Raw genomic sequence first — 23,576 nt, forward strand, 5'->3', positions numbered from 1 at the left:
TACTGCGACCAACCTCACCTTACGGGTGACAGAAGTCACGGCGTGTGCCCTGGGCTGGACGATATCCACTCTTGTGGTCCAAGAGCGGCACCTGTGGCTCAACCTTGCGGAGATGCGTGATGCCGAGAAAGTCCGCTTTCTCAATGCGCCCATCTCCCAAGGGGAGCTTTTTGGCGACACCAAGGATTTCGAGCCCATCAGTTCTCATCGATGAGGAAGCAGACCGAGGCGATTAAGCACATCTTGCCGCATTCAGACCTCCGAAGTCCCGCACCCCGTCTGCTTCTCGCCGGAGCCGTTCCCCTGCGGTGCTGGCCCCAGCTCCCATCATTAACTGCTTAGAGTTTTTGCCGGTATTGCTGGCCCTGCGGTGGCTTCAGCCGTTGATTCAGGGCAAGCATATGTTGGTCCGGACCGACAACACAGCGACCGTAGCGTACATAAACTGCCAAGGTGGCGTAAGCTCACGTCGTATGTCGCAACTTGCCTCCTCATCCTCTGGAGTCAGCAGACGTTGAAGTCGCTGTGAGCCACTCACCTTCCAGGCATCCTCAACCATGCAGCGGTTGCGCTCTCACGGCAGGTAACACTCCGTGGGGAGTGGGGACTCCACCCCCACGTAGTCCAGCTGATTTAGGAGATATTCGGGGAGGCGCAGGTAGACCTGTTTGCCTCCCAAAAGTTCTCTCACTGCCCCCTTTGGTACTCCCTGTCCGAGGCTCCCCTCGGCATGGGTGCCTTGGCGCACAGCTGGCCTCAGTGTCCGCGCAAGTACACATCTCCTCCAGTGAGCCTCATTGCACAGACTCTGTGCAAAGTCAGGGAGGACGAGCAGCAAGTCCTGTTCATTGTGCCGTACTGGCCGAACCAGATGTGGTTCTCGAATCTGATGCTCCTGGTAGTAGCACCTCCCTGGCGCATTCCCCTGAGGCAGGACCTTCTCACTCAGCCGCCTACGAGGCTGTATGCCTTGAAGTGGCATCTCTTCGCGAACTGGTGTTCTTCCTGTGGGGAAGACCCACAGAGATCGGTGCTGTCTTTCCTTCAAGAAGGGCTGGAGAGAAGGCTGTCTCCCTCTACCCTGAAAGTGTACATGGCTGCCATAGCAGCTTACCACAACACACTGGACGGGAGGCCCTTACGACAGTGCGACCTGATCAACAGGTTCCTCAAGGGCGCGAGGAGGTTGAATCCTCTTAGACTGCACCTGATTCCCTCTTGGGATCTCTCTGTGGTCCTACCTGCCCTACAGATAGCCCCCTTTAAGCCCCTGGAGCAGGCCGAGCTCAGTACTTTGTCTCTGAAGATGGCCCTCCTAGTGGCGCTCACTTCCATCAAGAGGGTGGGGGATCTGCAGGTGCTCTCTGTTACCAGCGAATGCCTGGAGTTCGGGCCGGCACACTCTCACGTGATCTTGAGACCCTGGCCCGGTTACGTGCCCAAAGTTCCCACCACTCCTTTTGGGGACCAGGTGGTGAACCTGCAAGTGCTCCCTTCAGAGGAGGAAGACCCGTCCTTGTCATTGCTGTGTCCAGTTCATGCCCTGCGAATCTATCTGGTCTGCACGCAGAGCTTTAGATGCTCGGAGCAGCTCTTTGTCTGTTTTGGAGGACAGCAGAAGGGGAAAGCTGTCTCCAAGCAGAGGCTAGCCCATTGGATTGTGGATGCCATTTCTCTTGCATACCAATCTCAGGAATTGCCGTGCCCCTTGGGAGTCCGGGCGCACTCCACTAGAGGTGTTGCATCCTCCTGGGCACTGGCAAGGGGGACCTCTCTAGCAGACATATGCAGAGCTGCGGGTTTGGCTACACCCAATACCTTTGCGAGGTTTTATAACCTATGCATTCAAAGGTGATAATGTGGGCTTTTTTGTCCACAACAGTTCCCCGTATCCAGTGAACCCCGGACACCTCTTTAATTCTTAAGCACTGTTCGGTACGAACTTGGTGGAGGAGTAACGACACCAGGCCCAATACTTGTCGTATGCCCCTTTTCAGCTGAGCCCGTGTGCTCGGGCTCAGTGCTCCATGCATGGTGATTTCCCCTTGGTAATCCCGTATGATGAGTTTACACTGTTCGGTTTCCCCTTAGGTGAACCCTGTGTTTCCCTTCGCCAGAGCTTTCTCTGCCTCGGCCACTGTGACTGTGTACCCTCTCTGTAGATAAGGTCCTCCGGTGGTATCATTCCATATGTGAACTTCCCCATTGGTAAGTCCATGTGAGGTATTCTCCACATGTTAACCTCCCACCGGTAGGATGTGGTCTCTGTAGTGCTCTCCTTCCTGGAGAGGGAAGAGCACTTCCCAGCGCTATTCTAGAAAGTGCTCGGCGGGAAATTGCTTAACAGAAAATCAGGAAAGGCACCGCCGGTAGCCTACTTGGGTAAGTGCCTCCTCTCCCCTTAACAGAACTAGGGAGATGCCATACCTAACTCGCTGGAAGGTCACGACGTGGTTGAGCGCTCGCTGCATAGCACACAGCAGCTTGCCGGGGTCCACTTTTCCATACCTCGTGACACGGTTCAGCACCTGCGGCGTTTCCTATTGGAACCCCTAGTGTCACTACATTGACACAACGTTGAGTGAGTGACAGACAGGGAATGTCTTGGTTACTGATGTAACCTCTGTTCCCTGATGGAGGGAACGAAACGCTGAACCAGCCGCTGACATGGCCGGGACTCTCTATTGGCTCCTCAGCATAAATCTGTATGAGTGGTGAACGCCATCTCCTTTTATACCCGTATGTCCGGGGGCGGAGAGTAACATGCAGATTCCACTCGCCAATTCTCATTGGCCTTTTCTATTTTAAGCAAAGGTGATTGGGGCTCTCAAAATCGAACCCCTAGTGTCACTACATCGACACAACGTCTCATTCCCTCCATCAGGGAACAGTGGTTACATCAGTAACCAAGACGTTTCCTTTTCAGCTGACATCACGAATCCTTATTTACCAACTCGTCCCCTCCAACCACCTGCCTCCATTCTGGTATGTAACGCCCACTTTTAATTATCCAATCAAATCCCAATGGATAAAATGAAGTCCCACTCTACAATTTTTTTTCTGGTTGAATATCATATTTCAGTCAGCAATATGTTGGATTACAGAATTAAAATGGGTTGTGAGTGTCATTTCATGTTGACTTAAAGGCATTCTTCTCAAGACCCAGCCTATACAGCAGATGATAATGTTTATTTATTATTTATATATTATTTCATTAACCGTTTATGCATTTTTTATTTATTTTTTTTACTCTGAACTGGGAATAAGGTGTGCACAAGTGTTTATCGAATACAGACTAACTAATCAATAGCATCAAATGTATAAGGAAACCAAAACCTGAGCAGTGGATTGTTTTGTTGATATGCTGTTTATTCTGTCCCCTGTGTTCTTTGCTGCAGCTGTGTGTAAAGTGAATGAAAAATCAAATAAAACCAAACTAAATCTGAACAAAAGAGAGGTCTTTATTGCATTTTCGATAAACAGTTCAATAACATTTCATTAAACCCCTGAATGCTCCATAATAGCTTATTGTTCTTTTAACTGTAGCTTTCTAGTAAGGCTGTCTAAATCAATATAAAAGACTGACAGTATTAACAACATAAATTAATATAAAAATAATAATAATAAAATATCACAGTTGATGAATGAAAGATCAAATTGAGCAATACCCTTGTGTAAATGAAATTCTGGGCCACAGACTAATTGTGTGTTATTTGGACATGTTGTCCTTTAGCCCTTAAATGCATACCTTGGGTTGTTAGTGACCCGCTCTGTGTATAGTAAATGAAACAGAGCAGAGCACTAATTTACTGTGAAGCGTGCAGCACATGCAGACTACATATCCAGACTGCTTATCCGGAGGTGTGAAGCTATTGTCAAAAACATGCAAATGTAAAAGGGCTTCACTCAGTTTTCCTGTAATTGTTCTGTTTTCATTTGATTCAAATTTTATGAATTTGTTTGATTAGACAGCCATTTGATGATAAAATTGAATGAAACTTTAAATCATGGAATTCAGAAAAAAAAAAAAGAATTTGGGGGGAAATTAAAAAGGAAATAGAGATAAATAAATAAAACAGATTTCATAGGGCCCTACTACTGTATCACGTGATCAAATATCATGTCACATCATATCATACCATTTTTCTAATGCTCATGTGTAGAGTGAAACATGCTCGTAAGCCAGTGACATCTTTTTCATTAGTGAATTGTTCTTTGAGTCGGTTATTGTCAATGAATCAGTTGAACCAGTTCACAAATAAGAGTGAATCATTTATTAGCAGATCAGTCTGAATTTGAACAGTTATTCCAATTGCTTATCCAGTAATCACCATTGACTGGAAAACCCAGAGATATTCATTGGTCAAAATGTGCAAGAACTAACTAAATAAACTAAATAAATCTGTTCAAAAAGTGATTTTTCTTTTTCTGTCTGTAACTCATTAAAATATTGTAATTTATTTTCATTCTGTGCACAGTTTCGATGAATCCAAAAACAGAAATCAGTCTAGTTGTCATGTCTTTTGTCATATCTTGTTTTTTTGGCCACCACAGGCCTTTAGGGGATTAGATAGGAACTGGCATCTCTTTTATCCTCCAAGTATTTTTTTTTTCTTAAGATTATTCATACAGCTTAACACGCTATCATAGAAAAACACACAGAGAGCAAAAATAGTACTGCTGTTGAAGTTCTTTACGGAGAACTGCCAGTCAAACACATCTTCCCTTTCAGCGATATGTATTTGCACTAGACATCAACTGTCAGAGTGTAAGTGACGGCTGTAGCTTCGCTAAAAAGACGGAAAACTTTCCCATGGCCCCAAAGGCATACCCTTGTGCACATGAGACCTCAGATATTTAGGAGCATGACGTATGTGCAGAATCCACACCCTGTGTGGCTATTTGAATGAAAGCCACCTTTTGAAAATTAAGACAATACTTTTAACAAAACATTCTCAAGAGTTGCAATAAAGACTCTTTTGTCTCTGAATGAATTTGCATAAGCTAGAAGACTCTTTCTAAATGCAAAAAAATTAGTAAACTAAAAGCAAATGGTTTTGAGATTCCGGGCCAACAGCTGAAGTGCTCTTGCAGGCCTTTAGGAGAAAAGCAGTTTTTGTCCACTGCAGAGGTCCCAGAGCAGAGGTCTCCAAGTCATTAATCACGGCCATCTTTTCAGCTGCCAGTCCTTACAAAAGGTGACCCCAACTCCACAATGGGCTTGGCTATAAACAGGGTGTTGGGGTTGGGGGTATGCTGTGGATTATTGCTGGAGCACCACACATTTATATTACAGTACCATAACAGCTTATCTATTGGGAAATATATATATATATATATATATATATATATATATATATATATATATATATATATATACACACTGTATATATAAGAGGATCTGGACCCAAATAGCATTATGATTATGGCTTCTATTTTTAATGCGTCGGTTAACTTTTGATACACAGCTTTTTTACCAGTTTATCACTGATTGGGTGAATCTTTCAAAGAAATGCTGGGGTTGCAGGCCAAAATCAAAGAAGAAGAAGAAGAAGAAGAAGAAGAAGAAGAAGAAAAAAACAATTAGAATCAAGAAATTGTCTATTTTCAAAGTATATTTTTAGGATTGTTTAAATTGTTTACATTGTAAGATTAAATAATAATTTAACACATTTCTCTCAAAATTCTCAGAACTGTAATGTAATCTTATTAAATATAAACACTGGAGGCCAAAAGTTTAGAATAATGTACAGATTTTGCTGTTTCGGAAGGAAATTGGTACTTTAATTCAACAAAATGGCATTCAACTGATCACAAAGTATAATCAGGACATTACTGATGTAAAAAACAGCACCACCACTATTTGAAAAAAAGTGACAGGCCCCATTTCCAGCAGCCATGACTCCAACACCTTATCCTTGAGTAATCATGCTAAATTACTAATTTGGTACTAGAAAATCACTTGCCATTATATCAAACACAGTTGAAAGCTATTTGGTTCGTTAAATGAAGCTTAACATTGTCTTTGTGTTTGTTTTTAAGTTGCCACAGTATGCAATAGACTGGCATGTCTTCAGGTCAATATTAGGTCAAAAATGGCAAAAAAACAAAAAACAAAAAAAGAAATAGCTTTCTCTAGAAACTCATCAGTCAATCATTGTTTTGAGGAATGAAGGCTATACAATGCTTGAAATTTCCACAAAAAAAAAACCAAAAAAAAAAAAACTGAAGATTTCATACAAAGGTGGACACTACAGTCTTCAAAGACAAAGGACAACTGGCTCTAACAATGGCAGAAAGAGATGTGGAAGGCCAGATGTACAACTAAACAAGAGGATAAGTACATCAGAGTCTCTAGTTTGAGAAATAGATGCCTCACATGTCCTCAGCTGACAGCTTCATTGAATTCTACCTGCTCAACACCAGCTTCATGTACAACAGTAAAGAGAAGACTCAGGGGTGCAGGCCTTTTGGGAAGAATTGCAAAGAAAAAGCTACTTTTGAAACAGAAAAACAATAAGAAAAGGTTAGAGTGGGCAAAGAAACACAGACATTGAACAACAGATAATTGGAAAAGAGTGTTATGGATTTTAACCCCATTGAGCTTTTGTGGAATCAAGTGGGACTGTAAGGTGAATTTTTGATGAGAACTCTTTGAAGTAGTTTACTTTTTTTTTATTTTTTTATTTTTTTTATTGTAATATTATTAATGTCCTGACTATACATTCTGATCAGTTGAATGCCACTTTGGTGAAAAAAAGTTCCTTTTTTTCCCTTAAAAGCAAAATCTGTATATTATTCCAAACTTTTGGCCTCCAGTGTATATTTTTTAAATATTATATATATATATATATATTTACATTTTATAAACATTTATTTGTTTATTTACATACAAAATATTGTTCTATTATTAAAATCAACATAAATGAAAAGCATTTCAATAAATAGTACTGTGATGAATACTTAGAATTATACTTTATAAATGTACTGTACAATCTAAAACATATAGCATTATTTTTCCATTATTATTCCATAGGATATCACTTTTCTCTGTGATCTGGGTGGCACCAAATGACAAAAACCTTTAAAACACCAAGGATTTATTCGATTAGATCCAGCTACACTTAAACTATGAGTTTCATGTCACACATTACTTTTTTTTCAATTAAGAAAAATCTTCCTTTGAAATAAAGCATGGCAACATGTGACACAAAGCAACAACAACAACAAAAAAAACAAAAACAAAAAAAAACGTTGACATAATCTATTGCAAAGGACACCAGATTTATAATTAAAATATTACCATGAATTTTTTTTATTTATTTATTATCATTTATGCCTGCATTTACAAAAATAAATCATGGTATTTTCTGTGTCCCTGGAACATAATTGGGGTCTGACAAGGTTAACTGGCATGAGATGTCATGTCACAATACAAAAAATACTGTGGTTTTAAAAGTAGGCTTAATTTCCTTATTGGAAAATATACATTATTTATTTTTTTTTCTTTCTTTTAATTTTGGGGTAAAATATGACCCGGACATGTCCTTGACCATTTTTGTGACATTCACCTGATGTGAAACCCATTTTATTGTTCAATTCAACACCTCATTGCACTCTCTATAATCATGTGCAAGGGATTAAAAAGTCTGAAAATGTCTGAAAACTGCCCACCATCCAGTTTAATCCATTAGAGATAGTAATTCATGTGTTGCATGACACACTTGATGTGCATTTGAGCTGAAGTGCAGGAAATTAAATGAATCAAGCAGGGAGAACTCACTATCTTAATGAGCCACAGAGAAAACAACGATCCAACCTCTAATCAACTTCATAAATACACATCGACATGTTTAAGACTTCCTCTGCTGTTTTAGTACTATGTGATATCCTATCCGTAGAGAACTATAAATTGATGTCAGGTTTCTTGATCTCAAGATGCACGATTGCTGTGTATGTACACCAATATATTTTTCTCCACGTGGCTATTTTGTTTTTATACCTTGCTACAGCATGTAATTTAGTCAGACACACATGCATTGTGGCAAACAGGCTTTCATTATCAAAGCCTAATGTCTTTCACAATGTTGTTGGCTATGTAATGAGGATTTGTGCCGAGACTGGCATATAAATCAGCTGGACAATGATGTATAGTTCAGCACAGATGCACTAGTAAGTAGCCATTCCCATCAAGGGCGTAGCAGCCGTGGGGGATGTGGGAGACACGTCCCCCACACTCTTTAAAAAGGTGATTTTTGTCCCCCGCACTTTTTCAAGCTAAACCCATACTGAGTCCAAATGGTGGATTTGTATACAGTATTCTTTGCATTTTGTTACTTTAGGCTGATTGAGTAACCATCCATCCAATCACAGGTGAGTTTCATGAGCCGAAACAACCCTTACGTAATAGGCCGTCAGTCAGACAGTCTATTAATAATAAAATAATAACATTAATAATCTAGAGATGAGGAACACACAAATGAAAGTTATTTATCAACATATCGTTCTTGATTGGCAGCATTACGTGAAATGCACTGCAGAAAAAGAAACAAGGACAATCCTTCTTTTAAGCACACATTGTAAGTGGAGTTTATGTCAGCGCCTGAGTCTTCATTAAGTTATGCTTTCTATATTATGTTTGTGAGGTAATAGTTTGAATAGTTTATAATAGTTGAAAATCATTATAATTATAATAAGACTATTATTGTTGTCTTTTGATAAAAGTCAAGCTCAGCAGCTCACAAACTGTAGTGAAATTATTGATTTGCTTTGTACTTCTAATGCTTGAAACCTCTACTAAAGTTTCTTTGTAGGTCTGTAGACATAAAAATTTTAAAGGATTAAAATGTTCTTTTGATTGTTGATTCAGTTGACTCAGTGACTACTGTAAAATATTAATAATGCACTGTAAGTGTTGGGTTTGTGCAAGCCACCTACTCACAGCTGTGTATCCCCCCCCCCCCACACACACACACTTTTAAAATGACTGCTACACCCCTGATTCCCATTGTATATTAAAGAAAAAGTTAATCCCAAAATAAAAATGTTGTCATCATTTACTCACCCCCTTGATGTTGTTGTTGTAATGTTGCAATGGCTTAAATTTCAGTCTGTTCCTCACACAAAGCTATTGTATGACTTTACAAGGCTTGTAATATAGTGCAGGAATTGTATTGACTGCTTCTGTGGTATTTTAAAGGTGTTTTTTGTCCTTTTTGGAACTCAGCAGTATGAATCTGTGTCAATTTTCCGCAAATTAGCATATGTAAAATAGTCTCTTTTTGTGTTCCATGGAACAAAGAGTGTCTTAGAGGTTTGGGAAAATATTTCATTTCGTTTTTGGGCAAACTCCTGTGTTTTTGTGTCAAATAATGATCCTTTTATCCATGTGTTTTGACCGCTGCTGGTTTGATACTTTTGATAGGAGTCATAAGGGTGCATTGTTGGGCTGTGATTCACATTAAATAAACAGCAGAACCAGTAGAAGGACACTTGCAACTTAAATATCTGCTGGAAGTGCAGCATTTTTCTCTGAGGCACGATGAAAGGAGGGAGGGCTATCTGAGTCATAAAGTTTATAGGCACAAGATCTGTTGTGCGGTATTTTATCAAAATGGATGCTGTTTCAGACTGCTGCAGTGCTGCGTCATGTCGCCCAGTCTGGGTGGACTATTTTAAAAGTTGTTCCAGAAATCTTCTTCTTTTTTTAACTATTGTCCTTTAGGGTCTTGTCACAAAAATGTTCCAGCTGACAAAACATGGTCTGAGTCGCCCGTTGTACTGAGCAACACACTAATATAGCTGGGTATGCAGTGATATGATCAAATGAAGAAAGCAAGTGTGGTTTTGCATTTCCCTTATGCTTGGCGAACACTGAAATTAATAAATGCTCAAAGAACATTGATGAAAGACTATGAATTTGATTGAACTGCTTAATGGTTATCAGAGGCAACATACCTCTATAAAAACAATTTCTCCTGGAGTGACAAGGTTTTAGATGTAACAGACAAGTTTAAAAAAAAAAATAAAAAAAATAATAATAATTACTTGTCCTGCCAACATATTCACTGGCCCCTCCACAGATTTGTTAATTAGCTATTTTAAGCAACATTAATACAACTTATGTTTTGTAAAGGACTAGCCACATAATAGCTAATAACTTACGTTTTCTATCAGTGTGGTTATCAATAATTATATAAAAAAATAATGCTTTAAAAGAAAATTATGCAATTATTCACACCACTGTAATAAGGAATTTTCCTACCAATTTAGCACTTCAAGCTTAAAGTGCCACCTCCATGTTTTTGCAAATCTCTATCAGCAGGGGGCAGTATGCACAGCTCCAGCCGAACAGGCAACAACACCTCTGTACAGTAGGGATGGGCGATACCACTTATTTTCTTTTCGATCCGATACCAATAATTTTAAGTCCAATACCGTCGATACCGATACCAATATAGATACTTCTATTAAACTGATTTTTTTATTTTTTTTTATTTCTTGGGATAAAATGGGTAATTAAAAATAGTATTTTTAGTCATAATTCAAGTCATTATTTTTATTTTATTTTTTGTTACATTTGTGAGCCTAAACAGAAAATTATTAAACTTCTGTTTTGTTTCCTATCTGTCACTCACTTGGCGTTGTGTCAATTGGCGAGTGGAATTTGCATGCCACTCCCCCGGACATACGGGTATAAAAGGAGCTGGTATGCAACCATTCATTCAGATTTTCTCTTCGGAGCCGAGCGGTTCTATTCATTGAAGCTGAATTCATCCGCAAAGTTCATTCACCTCATCTGCTGGATTCTACGGTGCATTTCAGCGGCTTCTCCCCCTCTGCACCCGTGGAGTGCAGAGAACGCCCCTGGGCGCTTCGGCAGAAACAACTAAAAGAGTATATTCGAAAAAAAAAAAGTATATTTTCTTTCTAAAAGAGTGGCACACACGGAACGTCTTTTTAAAGATGCCTTTTCGTCTGTGAGTTATTCCTGGTTGTGGTCGATATCTCTCCACTTCTGACAGCCACGATCGCTGTCTTACGTGTCTGGGCACTGCCCACACGGAGACATCGTTCGTGGTTGGGTCTTGTCCTCACTGCGAGAACATGACCATGGCAACGTTGCGGTCGCGGCTTGCATTCGTAAGAAAGCAAGCCACCCCAGCGGCTCTCCGCCTCAGTCCTTCTACCTACGGGTATGAGGCCGTGCTGGTTAGCACTGGGGGCGATTTGGGGACCTCAGTGGGACCACCTCCACCGGGTATCCCCCCACAGACCTCCCATTCCCCAGCACGAGATCGCCGGCTCGTCTCAGGGCCAGTTCGACATCTCGTTCGGAGCCCAGAAAGAAGACGAGTTATCGAGCGCAGCATCAGAGAGCGGGTTCGTCCAGTCGGACGCAGAGGCTTCGACTGGGCTTCCTCCTTCGGGAGTGGTCGCCCAGTCCCAGGCCGACGCGGAAATGATGGACGTGCTTTCCTGGGCAGCCGCGAGCGTCGGGCTAGAGTGGAACCCTCCACTCTCCCCTGAACCCTCGTGGCTTGACGATTGGTTTCTGGGCTCGGGGTGCCGCCACACGGCCATGCCCCGCCCCCGTTCCTTTCTTCCCGGAATTGCATGAGGAGCTGACAAGATCGTGAGAGGCACCTTTTACTTCCTGGTCCCAGTCTTTCAGCTCCCCCACTCTCGCTACCCTTGATGGCCTAACGGCCAGGGGGTATTCGGTGATCACTCAGGTGGATAAGGCGCTCGCTGTGCACTTGTGTCCGCAGAGTGCCGCCACCTGGCATGGGCACTCGAAACTCCCATCCAGGGCATGTAGGTTTACGCCGTCCCTGACGGCTAGAGCCTATGGTGCCACTGGACAAACCACCTCCGCCCTGCACGCCATGGCTCTCCTGCAAGTACACCAAGCCAAGGCACTAAAAGAACTGCACAAGGGTAGTTCTGACCCGGGATTGATGCAAGAACTGCACTCGGCGACTGACCTCGCTCTCCGGGCGACGAAGGTTACGGCGCGGTCTCTCGGGCAGGCAATGTCCACCCTGGTGGTCCAGGAGCACCACCTTTGGCTCAACTTGGTTGAGGTGTGCGAGGCTGACAAGGCACAGTTCCTTGATGCCCCCATCTCCCAGGTTGGCCTGGGACTTTGCCCAGCAGTTCTCGGCGCTGAAGCAGCAGACGGAGGCCATACAGCATATCCTGCCCCGGCGTGGCTCAAGACCCTGCACCCCGTCTGCTCGTCGCCAAGGGCGTCCTCCTGCAACTACAACACTGGCTCTGCCGCAGGCCCACCCCCGGTGTGGAGCCCAGCGCAGGAGGCAGATGCCATCCGTCTCACGGCCAGCTGCCAAGAACCTGAGGAAGGCTTCGAAGCGCCCCTGAGACGGGTGACCCAGGGGCAAGGAGACCGCTTCTCCAGAGCTGGTGAGCAGACAACTCCATCCCCCAGTGGAGGGCCGGGAGAAGAATCTTTTGTTTCGTTTTCATTTAATTTCGGCGCATGTCCAAGAGGCTGCGGTACCCAAAAATTCAACAAAAGAGTGGTTTTCTTGTTCCCTGGGTCACATGTCCACCGTCCCATCTTTGCAGGTATGGCACCCCAGTGGCGGTCCCCCTGCCCCTGTGCGCCCAGCTGTGGTGCAAACACGCCACACACGGGATTGGGTCCGTTGAACTACAGGGACGAGACTCCTCCTCCCCCCTCCTCAGCTAATCTTATGGTGGGTGGCAGGAGCCAGGTAAGTGCTTTGATGTCCCTGGACTCAGCACAGCCACGCGGCTCGAATCCCATTGACGTGGCACCTTGAGCTCCACCCTGCCGCGAGGCCCCACCCGCTGGTACATCCGACATGATCATTCCCTTGGTCCCCCTCGCCTGGAGTGTGGACGCGTGGCTCACGGTTTCCAACCCATCGCGGTGGCTGACCCAGACCGTCCGACTCGGCTACGTGATTCAGTTCGCCAGGGGACTGGTTCGTGGCTGCATTGGCACATCAAATGCCTAGAGTTCTTGGCAGTACTGCTTGCCCTGTGGAGGTTTCGGCCGTTGATCCAGGGCAAGCACGTGTTGGTCCGGACAGACAACACAGCATCAGTAGCGTACATTAACCACCAAGGCAGTCTTCGCTCCCATTGCATGTCACAACTCGCCCGCCGTCTCCTCCTCTGGAGTCAGCAGTGCCTCAAGTCGCTACGAGCCACTCACATCTCAGGCGACCTCAACACCGCAGCGGACGTGCTGTCACGTCAGGTTACCCTCAGGGGAGAGTGGAGACTCCACCCTCAGGTGGTCCAGTTGATTTGGAGATGATTCGGTCAAACACAGGTAGGCCTGTTTGCTTCCCGGGAATCCTCCCACTGCCCACTTTGGTACGCCCTAACCGAGGCACCCCTCGGTATAGATGCGCTGGCACACAGCTGGCCCCCTGGACTACGCAAATATGCATTTCCACCAGTGAGGCTACTTGCACAGACACTGTGCAAGGTCAGGGAGGAGCAGATCATCCTAGTAGCACCCTACTGGCCCACCCAGACGTGGTTCTTGGATCTCTCGCTCCTTGCGACAGCCCCCCCTGGCGAATTACCCTGAGGAAGGACCTTCTTTCTCATGTACGGGGCACCTGCGGTGGTAGACACGATCACTCAGGCTAGGGCTCCCTCTATGAGGCACCTGTATGCCTTGAAGTGGCGTCTGTTCACTAAGTGGTTTTCTTCCCGACGCGAAGACCCCCAGAGATGCACAGTCGGATCAATGCTTTCTGCAGGAGAGGCTGGAGGGGCGGCTGTCCCCCTCCACCCTGAAGGTGTATGTAGCCGCTATTTCGGCGCATCACAATGCAGTAGATGGTAAGTATTTCGGGAAGCATGACTTGATTATCAGGTTCCTGAGAGGCACTAGGAGGTTGAATCCCTCCAGACCGGGCCTTGTCCCCTCATGGGACCTCCCCGTAGTTCTTCGGGGTCTACAGGGAGCTCCCTTTGAGCCCTTGGAGTCAGCTGAGCTTAAGGCACTCTCTTTGAAGACTGCCCTCCTGACTGCGCTCACTTCCATCAAAAGGGTAGGGGAACTGCAGGCGTTCTCTGTCAGCGAATTGTGCCTGGAGTTCGGTCCGGGTTACTCTCACGTGATCCCGAGACCCCGACCGGGCTATGTGCCCAAAGTTCCCACGACTCCTTTTAGGGATCAGGTGGTGAACCTGCAAGCGCTGCCCCAGGAGGAGGCAGACCCAGCCTTGGCGTTGCTGTGTCCGTTGCGAGCTTAACGAATCTATTTGGATCGCACGCAGAGCCTTAGAAGCTCCGAGCAGCTCTTTGTTTGCTTTGGTGGACAGTGGAAAGGAAGTGCTGTCTCTAAACAGAGGATCGCCCACTGGGTCATCGACACCATCACAATGGCATATCAGGCCCAGTACGTGCGCTAATGAGCCCCTGTACTGAGGTAGGTGCTCCACATGTGCTGGTTCCCCGAAGGCGACCACATGTGATATCTTCTACAAAATTGTTTCCCTGACAGCAAACTGCATCTTCCTTGGGCAGAGGCCCCTCTGCCCCCGGTCGCCATGCTCTGTAGAAACCCCCCCCCCTTCGGGTAGGACCTACCATGGGACCTCTCCACATGACATACTTCCGACAAGACTCGGTAAGACCATGTGACGTATTCCACTCAAAATACCCCCCCCCCCTTTTTGGGCAGGGTGTGTTCTCTGTTGTGTCTTCCCCTTGGGAGGGACACCCCCCGACGCAGACACTTATAGCTCCCAGTCAGTTAACAAATTCCACTCTTTTTGGGGAGAAAAGAGAGGGAAAAGAGGCCTCGGCTGGGCTATCCTGTCCCTATAGTTGGGCAGTCGACTTGTTCCTGATGGACCGTTCGATGCTCATAAGAGCTTTGGTGTAGGTTACGTGACGGCCTGGTGCACTGGCTACGAGGCACACAGCAGTCTGCCCAACACACACCACCAGTTCACGCAACACAGTTCAGCTAGTTGTGGCATTTTGTATAGGGACCCCTAGTGTCACTACATCAACACAACGTTGAGTGAGTGACAGATAGGGAACATCCTGGTTACTTTTGTAACCTCCGTTCCCTGATGGAGTGAACAAGACGTTGTGTCCCTCTTGCCACATTGCTGAACTACCCGCTGAAATGGCCAAGACTTGGTCTCAGCTCCTCAGCACAAAACCCAAATGAGTGGTTGCATACCAGTTCCTTTTATACCCGTATGTCCGGGGGAGTGGCATGAAAATTCCACTCGCCAATTCTCATTGGCCTTTATTCAAAAAAGCAGATGTGTTTGGGGCTCCCAAGAGTGAACCCTAGTGTCACTACATAGACACAACATCTCATTCCCTCCATCAGGGAATGGAGGTTATGAAAGTAACCAGGACGTTTACCTTTACAAACATTAACCATGGTTTTAGTACAGTGTTATAGTTTAACCATGTTATTTAGTTAAACCATAGTTACCACACAATTCACCATGGTTACTACTAAAATATTGCTGTAGTAAAACCATGGTTTCAGCCAAAACAATAAATAAAAATAAATAAATAAATAAATAAAAATAAAAAAACATGGTAACTACAATATTATTTTAGTAAAACCATGGTTTAGTAAAACAACTATTTTTTTAATTACTTATTAACAACAATTACACACAAACTCATTATAAGAAATGTCAATTTTAGATATATTGTTATTTTAGCATGAATTTACTCCAGCAGCTTTTTCTCGGATTTTCTGTCTTTACCTCTACAAGGCACTGATCCCTCTTGTTTGAACGAGCCTTGTGACGGCGCATGTGCTTGTCTGCTTGTGTCTTTCAGCATGAATGTTAAGATGAGCGGAAGAAGAAATAGTTCCCATCCTGCACAAGTAACTGCTAATATAGCCTAATCCTTTTTATTCCACTTTGAATTTTATGATTATTGTTCATGCTCATGGTAACCAAATAATCATATCCCTAGTTTATTTATTTATTTTCTTTAAATGTTAGAATTGATATTTTTGTGTGAGGATCGATATTTTTGATACAATATCAGTATCGTAAGTATCGATACTTCAGGATCGATCCGCCCATCCCTACTGTACAGACAACAAATTGACCCTGCATCTGAATTTGCATGCTGTCCGAGTACATACTGTATCTGATGAAGGACACACTTCTTGGCCTGTAAAACAGTATGTTCTGTAGGTATGCATGTGAGTAGTATGAATAGATTTTTGACATACTAATCTGGGTACAAGTGTATTGAACTGTGACCTGAATATATGACATAATAAGAACTACCGCAAAAATAATCAACTCTGATTTTGTTAAACAAGCACCACTTAAGAACAAGGAACAGCTTTCTTGGTATTTATGCCTCTTATAGTTAAAAACAGCCGTCTGACTCGCGGCTCTCCATGTTGTTTTAAATCCAGCGTTTTGAATGCGACGTCGCCTCAGCTCCGGAGGAATTATGGGATTGTTTGTTTGTTTGTTTGTTTCTTAACACCATGCCAGCTTCAGTGGGTATTTTCATGGTGAAAACCAGGTTAAAATAATAAAAGTAAAACTAAATAAGATGTTTAAGATTTATTTTTACTAAAAACTCAAACTAAATTGATTATGGGATCGTAAAATGTCCAGTCGACCCGTACTTCAGAATCTCGCTGAAAATAGTAGGCCAACCGTTTTTTTCCGCTTACTCAATAGTAACTAACATTGGCATGTTTTTGCCACACGAAGCAGTACTCATAATAACCATGTGTTTTTATCTGTACGTGTCTTCCTGTAGAATCATAAGGACTGAACTGGCTGCTTTCCCACCCTTTGATGTTGAGACAAGAGACAAGGTTGCCATGGAAGTGAAAGAACGGAGACCTTACCGCTCCCTGACCTCCAGGCGAGACACTGAGCGTCGGTACACCAGCTCCTCTGCCGACAGTGAGGATGGGAAGCTCAACCCCAAATCCTACAGCTCCAGCGAGACCCTCAAAGCTTTCGACCAGGACACCAGGTTGGCCTACGGCAGCCGGGTCAAAGACGTGGTGCACCATGAATCTGATGAGTTCAGCAGACAAGGTAAGAACAACAAGATCTCTAAAAATGTGAAATGTGAATTTTATGGCAGGTAAATTAAAGATACAAAGATGATTTCACACTAGAACTTTGGCGCAGACTTGAATACATTTAAAACAAGAGTGTAGGATATTAGATGCAGAAGAATTACAGCCATATGACTTAAAACCCAAACATTTAACCCTGGAATTCCTCAACATCATAAATTAAAAGACTCTGATCGAGCTGACATCAAGAAGCCTAGAAGAAGCTCACATCTGGCAAATAAAACTAACAAAAGAGACTTGTTCAAATAGCGCATGACTTGAGAACTTCATGCTTCTGAAGAAATGCCCCCACATTCAATGTTTCTGGCCTGACACTGCTATTAAGACCATCTCTGCAAAGAGGCCCCTGGGTGCAGAGGTCACAAGCAATAAAAGACAGAGGACACATTCCCTGGAACTCCCAGGAAAGACTCAGAACACACTCTGTTTTGTCCTCCTAAATTACAATGAACAAAACGACGCCAATTCTATGACTCTTTATTCTGGATGATAATTAGTCATGAGATCCTCATTATTCTGCAAACAGCAGCTAAAAGGGAATCCATGAACGTTGTACTTCTTAATGTACAGAATGCATTTAGAATGTTAACCCTCTAAAATGAACAGAATGCATTTATATCCACAGTGTACACAATACCTAGCCTTGCTAGATAATTCTGAAAATTACTTTGTCCTGTGATTACTTTTATAACTGACAAATTAATGATTATAGCCGATGTACCTTTTAAAATATGTGTAGTGATTTGTAATCACTTCTAACTAACAAATCGAGATTATAATCTTTAATCTTGTATGACTCATCTCATTCTACTAAGAATGGTAACTAATCAAGGCTTAACTTGTTAAAATACCCTGACAATCAGGTTTCTTATAACATGTAATGTTTTATCCATGTAGTAAAACCAATGAATTAACCAGTATGATCTGTAACCAGGGATTTTCATGTTTTGTTTCTTACACATGTAATAGTCATGAAAGTATGTCACATTTAGTATGTAAATGCTTGCTTGTTTACATAGAGAATGTTGATGACAACGAATGTCATGTCTCTTGCACCGCTTTCAAGATATAAAAGTTCATGTTTAAACATTCACTATTTTGAGCGGGAAGAATGTAAGGACTCTCCACACAAAGGATGGTAAATCAACTTTGAAAGGGACAGACCAGTCGACCATGTGTCTCTGAAAAGCCACTTCTGATTGGCTCAGGACACCTCTGGGGTGTGGCCAATCTCAGTTCAAATGTTTCCAAAACAGGAAGAACACTCTTCCCTCTTCCTTCTTCTCTCCTCTGCTCTCTTGAAATCCTCTCTTGGAATGGTCTCGTTCAGCATCCAGATCCTCCGTGCCATGTAGAGTCCAAGGAAAACTCGGGACTCGTCCCAAGGAAGCCTTTCACTCTCACTCTACGGTTCACACACCCAACGGAAGTCGCGAGTCCTCCTTGTCAAAGGCCTCGCTTCAAAGCCCACTTCATCATCCATCGAGACAACAACTATCAACAATCATTACAGAGTCTAATACATCGACAGAAGGAACTTTCTCCAAATGCCAAAGAACCAAGCAATGCAAGGAAACGCAACGCAAGGAAACGCAATGACATGCAAGTACATCTCCAGACTTTTGCTCAAATTGCTGGTGTATTAGTTCAATACTTTGGGTAATCTGATTGTAAATCGATTTAGACTCAAAGAAGGATAAATGGTTCTAAAGGCATTGTCAACAGACTCCATAAAGTAAATTTTCTCTGTATTGATCATTTACTTCACATTCTGTCACTACTCACCAACTTGTTTCATGTTGTATGTGTTAGATTAGTTTTTATGTTTAGAACAGCAATAAAGTTTGTCTGTATTCAAAGATAATTTGACTGTGGTATATTTTGATAAATAATCTCATCCCTGTTTTAAAAAGATTTCGCTTCAAAGCTATACCTAAAATATGTGTGATATTATTTTCAATAAGCCATGAGAATAATATTACTCCAATAAGTGAATTAATCATAATTCCCTTATTAAAGCTAGTTCCTTACAATAGAAATTGTGAGCGGATACAACAAGACATTGTATTACAATTTTAATGTTGGAGAATTTTATTCAGTCAAATAATCTAGTTATTTGTCATTTATCTAATTTATAATGGTTGTCGAATGCGACTAATTCCATTATACATTTCCTTAATAATGTAGAATAAGGACAGTTTAATTAAATTCCTAGCTCACACATACGCGGGCACTTCAACCCATCCCGTGTACATTTAAACTACCAAATTCCCTACAAGAGTTTGGTTGAATTGTGTGAAAGCTGTTTTTCAGCCTGTGGTGTGCAAGTATTTATTTATGTATTTTTCTGTGGAACACAATTATCAGATTATCAGTATTATATAAATACTTGTATATCAATTTGGTCCTCACACAAAGCTTTTGTATGGCTTTAGAAGACTTCAGAAGTGTATGAGTCATATGGACTGCTTTCATGGTGCTCAAATGGTGGTTTATTTATTTATTTGGATAATTTGAAATGTCCTTCTTTGGTAAAAAGCTGTGTGTTTGATTCTCACGAAGCCCATCAAGCAAGTATCCTGGTAATATTTAACCCCAAATCAATTAAAAACAAATATCAAATTCTATTGTTGCATAAAGGAAATAAAGCTTACATTTAAGACCTTGCATTACAGTGTGGCATTTTCAGGACACTTATGCACATTTTACCCCCTAATTCTGATTACCGCAACATCCGGGCAGTATACTTTTACCTTTCCCATTTTTTTCAAAGCTGATTCTCATTACCATAACAAAGTTATTTTTGTATTATTAAATAACATTATAACAATATTAACTAGGGTTGGGAAATGTAACATGTTAAATTCTGCAATTAATATTTTTTAGTTTAATGCGTTAAAAAGATTTATGCAGTTAATGCATTTTTTTTTTTTTTTACTTCCTGAAACTTCACACGATAGGAGAAAGGTGTCCTGAGATGTTCCTGGCAGGCTACTCAGTCTTACAGGCTCCGATTAGGGTGGAGGCAGGATTAGGACATCTGCCTGCTAGGAACAACCCCAGACACATTTGTACATGTACAATGTACATTTGTGCATGTCATTCATTACACACAACGCATGTTCCAGGCATAATAAACACGGGAGCAGATTTACTGTATGGAGAATTAAGACTTCACCCGCAAGCAGTGAACTGGGCATGCGAGAGATACTGGCAAGCTGACATATCTCTTTGCATTGCCCGAAAATGCTCACTTATATTTTCATCTGAACCAGTGTCAAAAGTGAAACCGTGAAGACAGAGAAAACCATAGTTTTGAGATTTTAAACTTCAACAAATTAAACTTCAGCATTTAATATGTTTTATATCTGTATGTATAGTGTCCAATTAACTCTATCCGCAAAAAATAAATAAATAAAATAAAATAAAATAACATACTGTATGTGACAAAGTTCTTTAACTCTCTCTGAAGGAGGAAGTGGGAGCCAGGTGAACAATCTAAAGTGAGTTTTATTTCTACACTTTTCATTGTCAACTAACAAACTGCTTTTCAGCACAACATAAAATGAATGAACACACAGTCAGCATCGTGCATCTCTCTCTCTCTCTCTCTCTCTCCTCCAGTTGTTCAGACTGCCCTTTTATCCCTCCCAGCTCTCACTGCAAATGTAAACAGCTGTTAGAGATAATTTCCCACAGGTGTCAATCCTTACCTTTCTTCCTCTCTTGGCCTCGCTCTCCACAGACGTTGCTCAGCCACGGCCACATCAACACCCCCCCTCCATTTCTAGAGAGGAAATCTGCCACAGCCATCTGTGCCCCCGGCCTATGGACCACCTCAAACTTAAAAGGCTGGAGAGTTAGATACCAATGTGTGATCCGCGCCTTGGTATCCTTCATGCAATGGAGCCACTGGAGTGGGGCATGGTCCAAACAGAGGGCGAAAGCACACCCCAACAGGTAGTATCGGGTGGCGACCGCCCAATTGATGGCCAAACACTCCTTTATCGTGCTGTACCTAGTTTCCCTCAGTGAGAGTTTGCGACTAATGTACAGCATGGGGCGCTCCTCCCACTCCACCATCTGGGACAGTTCCGCTCCCATCCCCCTGTCCGATGCATCCATCTGCAATAAAAAAGGGAGAGAGAAGTCAGGAGAGTGCATGACGGCCCACTGCGTGAATGCCTGCTGACACAGCTCCGTCCACTGGACCAGATCTGGTGCCCTGTTTTAGTCTGATCAGTCAGCAGGCTGGTAACAGTCTAATAATTAGGCACAAACCTAATTAATTAAATTAGACAGGCTGCAATCACTGTGGTTTCATCAATTTGGAACCACACCTGTGTAGGGCTTTACTGGTTGTTTAGATCAGTGTTACTATCAGAAATAATTGGTAATTATTTCTGTAGTTATTAATCAATATTTAAATTAATTAATTGGATCTAACTCATTAAAACCTCATATGGGACTCCAGTAAATGTAGTGTGCTATGTTTAGGAGCAAGTTTGGTTATTAGCAATAATTAATAATTATCAAAGATAATTATTAATTACAAAAATCAATAGAACATTGATGAGAATCAATGTTAGCTTTTTTTAATCCTTTAAAATCAACACTTATCAAAGATAATCGTTAATTGTTAACGTCAATGAAACATTAATTACAATTAACACTAGCTTATTGATCATTCAAATTCAATCAAAGATAATTATCAATTATCAAAAATCAATAGAATATTAATAAGGATTAACATTGACGGGGCACCACCCTGAAATCAGGGACTAATAACCGAATATTAAAACAGTCTCAATATTAGATTGTTTTCTTAGGAAAATCGACATCCGAAGAATATCGATTTTCGGGAAAAAAAACAATGAATGAAGGTTTGAATCCAAGCAGTGACATCCCGTCAGCATGACACAGGCGTATGCAAAACAAACCAAAACACTTCTCTTTGTAATATAAACAAAGTTTATTTATGCAGTAATATCAATTAATAATTAATACAATGCAGTCAATAAACTTTCGACTTACAACTACAAACTAAACAGTGATATGATTAGATATGGAAATAAAAAAATAATCCTATAACACATAAGGTGTGTGTGTGTCAGTGTGGTTAGTGAGAGAGAGAGATTATTAAGTGACAGCCTGAAAGCTGATTTCGCGATAGCTGGAGATAAAGCAGCCGTGTTCATCACTCAGAGACGCGGTTTTACGAGCGGGGCTCGTAAAAGATCCTTGTTATTTGACTCTTTAATGGATGAACTCAGTTGCTGTCTCACCCGCGATGGCGAAAATGCACAACAGTCCAATTTGGTTGGACCACAATACAGCAAAACAAATTTGTGATAATTAATACCCTGAGTATTAATAATGAGCGGACATGGCGGTCCGTAAACTATACAAGCAAAAAACCTTGAAACACAAGAATAACACGCTATAATATTCTATCTCTGCCCAGACGTAACCTCTTACTTGAATCGCATGAGGACACAGGTAGAATGTGTTTTCCTCCGTCCTTTAACTTTGACCCGGTTCCTTGAGGCTCGAGTGATGACGAGAAGACGTTTCTTCGCGCTGTCGGCGGGCGGTACGGCTGTTGATTCTCAGAGGGCGGTACGGCTGTTGATTCTCGGCGGGCTGGCGGAGAACTCAGAAATGTCGACTTGATTGAAGATGGAAGAGAAATCTTTAATCTCTTCACTTCTGTAGGCCAACGGATGAAGATGCGAATTGCTCGGCGGTCTCCTTCGGATCCGTTAGAGTGTTCGGTTGAACACGGAGTAATCTTAGCTCGTCCAGCGAGATGGAGATTGTATGGCTACAGTTTCAAGTCGGACATTACTTCCTTATGCCACGAGGTTGCACCGGAGAGCAGCAAAAAGCTACGTCCGTATTCAGTGAACTAAGTCGCTGGAAGCCACTTTGGAAGCATTTCAGAATTATTTGAAGTCCTGATGATGTCATGTTTGAGGGACGTTCTGTGGTGTGCCTCATCCAATAGGAGTTGAGAGCTCGATCCTTTAGAGGGCAAGGCTTCATGGATCTGTAGTCTGTTTTGGACTCCCTTTGTTTGATTTTGGCGTGATTTTTGTCAGTAAAATTTACGACTTAAAAGGAGGGGGCTTGAGGAATGTTTTTGACTGTTAGGCCTGCCTTTGTCTTCTATCTGAATACATGAGGCCCAACACCTGCCTGTGGCCCAAGTGGAAGCCCAGATATCGTACTTCCACCCACCCAATTGCACACTTCTTTGGGTTTGCTGTGAGTCCCGCTCGTCTCAATGACCTCAGGACAGACCTCAGATGCTATCTGCTGCCAATCATTACAGTAAATAATGATATCATCCAGATAGGCACATAGAAACTTAGCTGGGGCTATACGAACAGTGTGGAAAATGCCGTCATTTCACAGGACATGGGAGTTAACCCTCTGGGGTCTGAGGGTGTTTTGGGCCCTG

General features: G+C 42.6%; 1 protein-coding gene across 6 annotated transcripts in view; it reads left to right on the forward strand.

The window, feature by feature from the left end:
• LOC127430127 (teneurin-4-like) overlaps nucleotides 1-23,576 on the forward strand; it is a 443,558-nt gene that overhangs the window by 106,137 nt on the left and 313,845 nt on the right. For all 6 annotated transcript variants that reach the window (XM_051679634.1, XM_051679635.1, XM_051679636.1 and 3 more), the window contains exon 2: nucleotides 16,783-17,069. In XM_051679634.1, coding sequence (XP_051535594.1) covers nucleotides 16,847-17,069 — 223 coding nt within the window. In that variant the 5' untranslated portion in view covers nucleotides 16,783-16,846. The remainder of the gene's footprint in view (nucleotides 1-16,782; nucleotides 17,070-23,576) is intronic.

This window comes from Myxocyprinus asiaticus, chromosome 39, assembly GCF_019703515.2.
Source record: "Myxocyprinus asiaticus isolate MX2 ecotype Aquarium Trade chromosome 39, UBuf_Myxa_2, whole genome shotgun sequence".
NCBI classification, from domain to species: domain Eukaryota; kingdom Metazoa; phylum Chordata; class Actinopteri; order Cypriniformes; family Catostomidae; genus Myxocyprinus; species Myxocyprinus asiaticus.